At 39.9% G+C, this 10,274-nt stretch overlaps 1 protein-coding gene across 2 annotated transcripts in view; it reads right to left on the reverse strand.

Annotated features, from left to right (window-relative positions):
* LOC122718279 (protein kinase C, brain isozyme) overlaps positions 1-9,716 on the reverse strand; it is a 16,881-nt gene extending 7,165 nt beyond the window's left edge. Inside the window, exons 1-4 of one of the 2 annotated variants that reach the window (XM_043943172.1) lie at positions 9,059-9,716; positions 4,138-4,169; positions 3,965-4,047; positions 2,341-2,452 (exon numbers count right to left, since the gene is read on the reverse strand). In XM_043943172.1, the coding sequence (XP_043799107.1) occupies positions 2,341-2,452; positions 3,965-4,047; positions 4,138-4,169; positions 9,059-9,258 (427 nt within the window). In that variant the 5' untranslated portion in view covers positions 9,259-9,716. The remainder of the gene's footprint in view (positions 1-2,340; positions 2,453-3,964; positions 4,048-4,137; positions 4,170-9,058) is intronic. The other variant, XM_043943173.1, reaches the window with a different exon arrangement.
* Between the last annotated feature and the right edge of the window lie 558 nt (positions 9,717-10,274).

Below are 10,274 nucleotides of genomic sequence, written 5' to 3' on the forward strand. Positions count from 1 at the left end.
TTTTGAAAAGTTAGCCTCTAGAGAAAAATATTCGAGATAAACAGAGCAGAAAAGAAACGAGCCGTGTTCCGCGAGTAAACACCTATTTCCTCGCAATAACGATAAAGATAGGCAGCCAAAGTCGGGTATCGTTGTAGGGTCGAAACTCAGTTAAGGTCACGCTTTGCTCGTAAAATTCAATTTCGTTGTTTTTCTTCTCGGTTTTCTTCCGCGACGAAACGCAATTAGAAAGAGCGAGAGCAAGAGAGAGAGAGAGAGAGAAATGGAGGGAATGGAACGGGAGCAGTTGAACAAGACCGAGTGAAATGGACCGGCTCGTCAAAGGGGGAGGGAGGAGAGAGAGAGGTGGGCGGAAGGTGTTTGCCTCTCTCGGACGCTAACGCCCCGCTCCTTTGCTTCTCTAATTTTCCAGCCTTTTCTTCCTTCTCGCAGTGTCGAGCGTTTAATTAACTTGCTCGTTCGCTCTTCCTCTTTTCTTCCTGGCATCGAGTGTCATTCTCAGCCGACGATAAAGCGTAAATTCGCGCGTTCACGGCTCGTGTGTACGCGTACTCGAAAGAATTTCAATTTACCCGCGTTACGTTACTAAATGACACGAGTAAACTACTATGAGGGAAGAAGGGAAAAGAAAAAAAAACGCGTCGACGAAATTTACGCGTCGTCGAGAAACGAATTTGCGTGATGCGATGTAAATAAAAAAAGTGCGAAAAACAGATTAAATTCGGAGATAAATAAAAGCGGAGAGACATTGAATGATACATCGAATAATAGATCGTACAAAATGGAAGAAATATTTACAAATATATATTTATATATATATTATATAACGTATATTATATAACGTAACACAAAGAAGATCAAAAATTCTTCTGTTCTTGTTCGAAAAAATTAATAAAAAGAGAAAGATTTACTCACGGCATGATCGCAATCCTTTTAATCGTTTAAACTTAATACATCGCTTTTCTTTTTTTTTCGATATCTACGTGAAATTCGACGAGCAAAAGTATTTATTATTCTTTCTCGCTATTTCTATCTTTTTTTTATTTTTTCCTTTTTTTTTAAATCATTCTTTATGATTTTTACCTATCGAAAAATTCGAAATAACTGTTACGAAAAAAAAGATCGAAAGAACGAAATTATCGATGTATAAAGGACCAAACTAAATATATATATTGCGCGTGCCGTGTATGAACATCGATCGTATGCGCACGTGTGTCATAGAACACACGTCGTAGATGACAAGTGTGATTTAAGTGATAAAGATTTAAAGTCAGTACGAGCGTGGAAAGGAAAATGTTTCGCGCGAACGCGTTGTATAAATTAGAAAAAAAAAAGAAAGAAGAGATTTCAAATTTAAAAAACGTGATTCCTCCAACGATGGGCATAATATCGTTTTCTCTTTTCTCGATACGAAAAATTCTCGAAAGTACGAATCTAAGCAAGATCCATCGCTAAATTCGATTCGAACCACGATCATAAAGGGTAAAAGCGAGAGAGAGAGAGAGAGAAAGAGAGAGAGATGCTTCTCTTCTTTCCTTCGCGTTTAGGTCCCTTTCCCGGAGGAAAATAAACAGATACATTGTCTGTGCGCACATAGAGAGCGGTACGTATAAGATATGCGTGGTAATGCTTAATATCGACATACGTCTGCAAACACGTAGACATTCAGAGGCACAAATAGCGGTCCTTGCGATCAAGCCGCACGTGGATTGGGATGAGAAAGCTTGCCGCGAATTGTACCAGAGAAAGAGAACGAATGGATGTCGAAAGATCGAGGGAAAAGTGGATGCGCATCGAGGACGAAGGAACAACCACCTGTTTCGAAATATTTTTTTGCGCATCTATTTCCTCGATCGTACTTGCGAAAGTCGGTTACGGTTATTACTCAACACACACGAGTATATATATATATATATATATATATATATATATATATATAANTATACGACTTTCGCAAGAAGGGCAAGCTTTTTTTTGAAAGTATATATATATATTTATTTTATTACAAGGAATAAAAACAGAGAAGTGAGAAAAAAGAAGTAGAAATAGAAGAAGAGAAAGAGGAAGAAAAAGAAGAAGAATAAAAGGAAAAAGAGAAGATAGAACGAGAGAAAAGATAAAGGAGAAAGAGGAAGAAGATCAGTAGACGAAGACAAAGCAACACCACGAACAGACGGTAGACCATAGACAAAAAGTATACGATCGGCAATAATGTGCGACAGTGTTTGTGTTCTTTTTTTCTTTTCGTGTGTCTGTGTGCGTGTGACTGGTTACGTGTTCTCGTTTTTTACTTTTTTTATTTTTCGTTTCTTTCCATTTTCTTTGTTTTTGATATGATACCTTGGCACTTCATGCCCTGGTGGATGACACCATAGAGAAGACTACCGCAGTGGTCACAGAAGGTGGGGCTGTTGTAGGTGTGTTGCTTGAATTGGTGCTTCGTCCGCGTGTCCTGCGTTATTACACCATTACACCGTGCACACACACGCAGACTCTCGGGTCATAGGCGTGGGGAAGGAGAATAAATAGAGAAGAAAGGATCGAAGGAAGGAAGGAAGAAGACGATTTCCCCGATAAGCGATCGCGCAATAATAACTTTCGTCTCTTTTCGTGTCTCTCTCTGGTCCAAGTTTGGAAACAGAGAGTTTGGAACAGAGTTGGCAACCGCGAAACCGACATCTTTGGTTCGGCGTGGCTCGATGTCATTCCGTACTACGGCGACCGTTATTGTTCGAATTATTCTCTCGCTTTCTCTTAAAACGCGTTGAATTTGATTATTGCCCTCTACGTTAAATTTGAGCATCGCCGTTCAGGAAAATCAAGGCGCGATTCGAAAAAAGGAAGGACAATGATTCAAGGTTTTTTTTTTTAGGTATCGAGAAGAGTCGTCTTCGAAGCACAGAAGCACAGGAAGGAAATCAGCACCAGGGCCAAGGAGGACGACGCTAGGACATTGATCGTTTTAGTCGAAGTATGAATAAGAAAAAAAAAACCATTTCCTTCCGCAGTGATGAGGAAAAAACGTTCGCGACTCGGAAAGAAGAGGAATTAGCGAACTGATCGCGAACGAGTCGAGAACGTTGTTCCTGAAAATTTTAAAACCGTTTTGGTTTTTCCAACGCGCATAATTTCCCTTATATTACTCGTCCGCATAATTATACTCCGTGTTATAAGCGTGGTTAAAACGAAGCGCAGTAAACGCTTAAGGCCAATCGTGCGCGGTGCGAGAAAACGTGGAAAAATGTATATATATATATATATATATTTATATAGCTCTTAGCCCCGGGTATCCTTTCCCTGTTTGCTCCAGCCGAGGATCATTCTTATCCTTCTCTGATCGTCGCGATATGCCATTTTGGCAACTTTGTTTCAGCTCGTTACCCTTCTTCTTCCTTCTTTATCCTCCCACTTTCTCTTCTCTTTCTCTCACGCGCGCGCGCGCACACACATACACGCACACACGTCACGTGCATACAACGTCTTTTCTTTCTTTTTCTCTCTCATCTACATACACCGTATCGTATGGATTATCGATAGTCAACATTCGTATTCCGAATCGAATGTTTTTAATTAGTAAGAAAATAGCGATATGTACAGTTATTATTGCAAAATAAACGCCCTGTTGCGTTTGGGCGCTCGCGTCATTGATTAATTCGCGTTCACTGGGGGAGAATGAGAGAGAAAGAGATGCAGCAATAATCGCCATTTTCCTCTCCCCTCGAAAGAGATCACTGCGAGGAGTGTCTCCTTTCCGCCTTACGAATTTGTAATGAATAGGTACGCGACAATCGAGGGAAGAAGTCGGGTAGTACACGAGCTACTAATCGAATCGCGATCGCGAGATTTCATTGGTCCTTGGCTTAGGACGAAAGAGAGAAAGGGGCGATAAAACTGCGTCGAGAAAGAAGAATAATAAACGAACAGAAATCGTGTCTAACGAAATATGCGGTTGCTCGATACTCACGTCGGAATCAGCTCCTTTGTCAGCACCAGGGCACGTGAAGGTCACGTACTCGTGACATCGTTTGTGAACGACGAAACTGCAGACTGGAAATATAAACAGGACAAAATGGAGGCGAAGGTGTCACGGAAAGTGTTTCGAATCGCGGGTGTCGAAGCCTCGAACAAGTTTCTTACCTTGACATTGGTATCCTTGCTTCCCGAAGCCCCTGAAACAAAAGTTTACATTCCGTCATTCGTTCGTTCGTTCAGCGAACGTTTCATCGTTCTCTCGTTGTTCTCGTTGGCAAAGAAAGCTGACAGTTATACGTAGCATTATTTATCGCTGTTTGATTCATTTGTCGAAAATGGAGATGAAAATATTTTTCCGAAATGAATACCGATAATTTCGAGGAAATAAAAATTTTTTATTCCGTCAAATTACATGTATTGTCAATTTTCATAGCCAATCAATTCGAATTTTAAATCTCGACTCGAACGAGATAAAATTCGGCTTCTCTATACGAAAATATGATCTCAATGTTAGAATGATCATTATCATTATCAAAAGTGAATTTTCAATATGATATCCGTTTATCGATAATCTGACGCGTAACGTCTCTGTAACGGTTGACTGTTAACGATTACATCAGCTTCAACGAACAGATCGATATTTCAAGGTTTGAACAATGTATCAATAATAGGTTTCGATTCGAAACGATAAAGCATATCGAATTGGCCGTAATTCTCTTAAAAACGATGAGTTACAATGATGAGTTAAGAAACAAGAGAAGATGCGAAACATTGATGGATCGAGCGTAACGATTTCGTTCGATCACGGAATGTACCGAACAGAATTCTCGCTTCTCATCGAGACGATGACGATTTTCGAAAAAAAATTGTGGAAATAAAGTAGAGAGTGAAACGAAAAGAAGGAAAAATTGAAAGAAGACACGTGTAATTCGAGGAGGAAAGAATAAGAAGAAGAGGAGAAAAATCGATGCGAATCCCCGATTAGCCTACATTTCTTTGAAGCTTAAATCGAAACACGCGCGCTTGTTGCGTCGAAAGATAGTTGACGAGTATGGCGAGGAAACAACTGTTCCATCCTCAAACGATCATTGTTTAATATTATACTATTCTTTTTTCTTTTTAGAAATTGAATTCTAGTCCCATCTATGTGGAAAACTTGAAGACGCGAAAATTTAAAATTGTAGGCTCGCTGGAAAAACGAGAATTAACGCTCGAGGTGTGAACGTTTCTACACCTCGTTGCTACGTGTACACGTATATGTATGCCATAGATGTTGTGCAGCGGAGGTTACTATAACTGGAATGAGACGAGTAGACCGGTTCTATTTTCGATCCGAGATGCGCCACGTATCGTGAACAGCCGCCCTTTGGAAAATTAAGGTCGATTTAGTCGACCGGTTCGGCTATCGGAGCCGAAAGGGAGCATGTGTGCCGCTCGCCCGATATCCTGGTATCCGACACACGATCGCCCAATAATACGAATTGTTGTGAGAGTTCAAACAAAAATTTTCGTTTTGTCTCTCGTGTAGAACGAGCCGAATATCGAAAGCGAAATCTGATACCGAGAGCGAGGTTGAAAAAGTTCGCATTTCACTCACTATCGATATGGTCTTTGAGTGAAATTTCCGATCGATCGAATCGTAAGCAATTCGAGAAGAAGTTATCGAAATTGATAATAAGAGAAAATGGTTGAAAAATATAGCGAATCCGATTTGCGTTTGTCAAGAAATTAGAAAATCTAGTTATACTCGAAAAGACAGCTAGAGAAACGAAGATTTTTCAATTTTTGTTCACGAAGAAAAGTAATCGATCGTAAAATTATACGTATGCGCATAGATAGATATAGATTCGAAGAAGGTGCTTCTTGAACCGTGACGGGTTTCCCGGGCTAATCGACGACGACCTTACCGATCCGCGCAAGAATCCATCGAAAGCCTTTTGTTCCAAGCTAATTGGGTTCGCTCGGTTTCCATCGATTTTCTACCATCCTGCCCTCTCCTGTCCCCCTTCTCCTCTCACGGACCGCAATGAACCGCAACGGACCGCTAAAAATTCCCAAACGAAGCGTACTCGCGCGCGCACCATCACGTAACTCTCTCTCTCTTTCTCTTTCTCTCTCTCTTACCTCTCGTCATCCGAAATTATCGAACGCCGCATTTCTATTTCTTCCAAAAAAAAAAAAGCATTTTATCGATTTAAAAAGAAGAAAAATTCGATTTTAAAAGAGAAATCCTTCGAGTAAGATGGAAAAATTCAACAGGCAGTTGGGAACCGCTGGCCAAAGGCCAGACCACGATCGCTTTTCTAGATTTCGCGTGGAACGGAATTTCTTCGTGCGCGATGAAATGATATATATGGGTTGGAAAAATATCGTAAATAAATCGTCGCAGCGATGTCTTTTTTAATTTCGAACGGACAAAATTTCCAAGGTTATTCCGCGAACGACCGTTGGTGAATCGAAATTCAAAGTTATTCAGTGTTAAGTAACCAGCCGCGGCAATACGATCAACGCGATAGGATTCTCGTGAATTCTCAAGGAATGACCGGGATTATCGGAATCCGTGTCCTGAAATTCAGTCGAATTTCAAGTATACAGGCAAACACACGCACAAATAAAATGGAATAGGTTTGTTTATTCGGTAATCGCAACGTTTATTTTTCAACACGTCCTATTCGAATTCTCTTTTTCCCAGATTGCGATCATTCGTAGAGACTATATTTTATTATCGTTCGTCACATTTGATAATGTAATTCTGTCGTCTTATCGTTGTTAAATGAAAAACCGAGAAAAAAGTTACAAGATACAACAACGAGACATTTATTTAAACAATTTTGATATTTTCTGTTATAATTAATTTATAACACTGACACCAAACTTATCTCTAAAAATCGAGATACGTAAATTCAACTTTATATTATTGTTCGAATCAAAGAGCAAAGATATTCGATCGATCGAAAATATGCGCTATCGAATTGAGCGTGATATAAATTACGTCAGAAACGAACGTAGTTCCGTTTAATCGAAGCAAATCGATAGATCGATGTTTATTCAACAATAACGAGTGAAATTTTCTTGTGTGACGACGTTTCGCGTTGAAATTCCATTAAAATTAACGCGGATAAAAGTTCCGTCGATTTACGAAACTCGAGCTCGTATCGTTTCATTTCGTTTGATCGCTACTAGCGTTGCTTCGCCATTAATTCAAACCACGTATCGTTATCCACGCATCGGTGCTTCGTAACGAGCATTCAATTTTTTTTTCGCTATCTTTATTCGCAGTATAATCAGATCAATCGACGAAGAAATATATTTTTTTTTTCCATCTTATTTTATCCGAGAAAGAAGAGAAGGATAAAATTGATCGAATGTTTTCGAATGTTTGACATTATCAAACGATCGAATACATGTTATAATAGAAAAAAAAAATGTAAGCATGTAATTAAAAACGAAAGACGTGCGCGTATTCGTATTCGTTGTCCTGACACGGACAAAACAAGTTTCGTCACGCGAAACCGCACAACTCGATAACGACTTATGGTTTTAAATACGTTACGCCTCACGATCGGTACACGTGATTTACGAATAGACAGAAGCCAGTGAAATAATAAATCTTGCGGTCATCCATGTCGATCCTTTTGTCGATCCTTAGAAAGATGTTCGCATTGGATAACGAAATCGAACAAGTAATTCTCTATTTTCTTTGGAAAAAAAAATTAAACAGAAAATACGTGACGTCATTGTCTTTTGTGATTTCATATTTCATAACGCGATCATATTGTCCTTCAAACTGATGATAACTCGAATGGTAAAGTGAAATTTTACTCGCGAAGAAAAAAAATAGAACGAGCAGATTTAATTTTCGCTTTGATTATACGTAAGTCTGATTCGATCTGATAGATCGGATTCTCTCGGTTGATCGAAAAGAGTCATAGATATAGAGATGGATCAGTTAACCGTGTTTGAAACAATTTAACCCAATTATCGCCGATCTCTTTAACCGAATCAAATTGGAACGAAGGAAAATCGAACGAGAGGAAAAAAACGACAATCGTTAAGAGGATCGAAACGATTTCTTCGTCGTCGTTTCACGTTTCACGTTCCTTTGCATTTTGCGGTAAAGAAGGCAAACGAAACAAAAGATAGGAAAGAATTGGATCGGAAATGTCTGTTGCGTCCGTTCTGAACGGCAAAATCGATGTCGGCGAAACAAGTTAGTTTGGTTACTGGGTCGCTCGCTATTGTGCGTCAATGCCTGTAACCGTTTCAACTACGAGTAAATGTTACTCGTTAGACACCGTCCGGGTTATGATATACTGTAACCTTTTTTTTTTCGATCGATTAACGTTTCAATCAATCGTTTACGTATCATTACTGGTTATACCGGTAATAAAATAAAATCGTATTAAAAATAAGATAGACTAAACAACTTTAATTGAAAAAAAAATTTCTTACACAATTGCGATATATCATATTGTCGCTTTATATATTGCTATTACGATTACGACCGTTTTTTTTACCGTAGTTATAATCGATATTCAATGTCATTCTGCTTTCTCCGATTCTATCTATGAAAAACACGATTGATCGTCGCACGAATGTCATAGAACCGGTTTTTGGAAGACAAAAAATCGAACTCGTTTCATGCATGATTGATTCGTTTAAAATCGTTCGAAAATCCCGCGCTCGAATTGATCTCTCATCCGGTCGTTGTTTCTAATTTAGACGAAGCGCGAGTATTCTCAAGGACGGACCGTTTAACCGTTGCTCGAGTTACTCTACCGGCAACTATCGGCCACTGGATTTATGTATTATCAAAGAACAGAAAGAGAAAAAAATATACGTGTCAAATAGAAAAAGGAGAAAAAGAGAAGTGAAAGAAATAAGGACAATTAGAAATTTTGAACGGAATTGGGCAAAAAAAACGAGATATTTGATCGGGAATGGAATAAATAATCGATAGAGAAGAAGGGGAGAAGGAAGAAAAAAAATAGAGCGATGATGCGAAGAAACAAAATGTCACAAAAGTGCGATGGAACGCGCATACGTATACGATGACGACGAGAAAACGAAAATTTGAAAGACTTACCATATAAAGTCCTTGCAATGACTGCAAAAGGTTGGTTGCTTAAAGAAACGAGGCATGAAACTGTGATTCTTGACCACGTAGACATTCTTTTTCTTCAGGGCCCCTTTTCGTCCTCGAATTTTCTTAGCGAATGCGGTGTTTGCATCGCCGGGCCCGAGGGAATCCTCGCACGTGTTGTTTGCTTCTTGATCGTCCGCCATCGCGCGCTCCACTTGTCGATCTTCTTACAGACCGATCAGGGTGAAATTTCGTGCGATACTTTGCTTCTATCCTTCTGTTGATTCTTCTCCAGTCAGTCGAAAAATGCACGCGCGTACACGAATCCGACCCTTGATAAAGGGAAAAAGCGAGCGATATCCGAGCGAGCCAATCGCGATGCGCTCGGAAACGCTCGGAAACGAAAAAGGAAACGTGAGGAAAAGGTGACGGAAAAGAAAGAAAAGAAATAGAGATGAGGAAAGAGAAAAATCCGTTTGTCACGCGTCTGTCGAAACACTCTCAACGACGACGTGTCGTTTTTAGTATGTGTACGTGTGTGATGTGTGTATATGTATGGACGTATGTGTGAATATGGTGTGTGTGTACTCGGTCGACGTGCAATAGGTAATGCACTTGTCACGGTAACTCGTGTCGAGACCGACGGCCACCGACTCTGCTGCCCTCGCCGCTCGCTGCCAACGCCACCGCCGCCACCACCTCTACCATCACCACCACCACCTTCGCCTCCTCCCACCATCGCCACCACCCCGTTTTCCATGCCTGCATCTCACATTCCCGCTTCACCCTTCCCTTTCGTTCTTCCACTCTTCTTACCTATGCCGATACGCGCGCGCGCGCTCACCTATGCTCCACGTCCTTAACCCCTTAACCCCTCCATCCTATCTTGCTCAATCATTGCCCACCCGCACTTCTATCTCTACCATTTTCCTTTTATTCAACTTCTCATCCCTTTTCTCTTCTTTTTCTTCTCTCTTTTTTCGAATACCAATTTTTCCCTTTTAATCTATTCCATTCTCCATTCTCTTTGCATTTTCCTCTTTGCATTTAGTTTCGAATATAATAAAAATGAATTAGAAAATGATTATTCTTTCTTTCTCCTTCCGTGATATTTTTACCATTTTTTCTTTTAGTTACATATGTTTACGTCCATTCTTATGCTTTGTTCTTCTTCTTCCGTGCTCTTCTCTCCTCTTTTTTCCTACATCGTTCGTAAATT

The sequence above is a fragment of the Apis laboriosa genome, unplaced genomic scaffold (assembly GCF_014066325.1).
Source record: "Apis laboriosa isolate Shangri-la unplaced genomic scaffold, ASM1406632v1 scaffold5_cov152, whole genome shotgun sequence".
Taxonomy (NCBI): Eukaryota; Metazoa; Arthropoda; class Insecta; order Hymenoptera; family Apidae; genus Apis; species Apis laboriosa.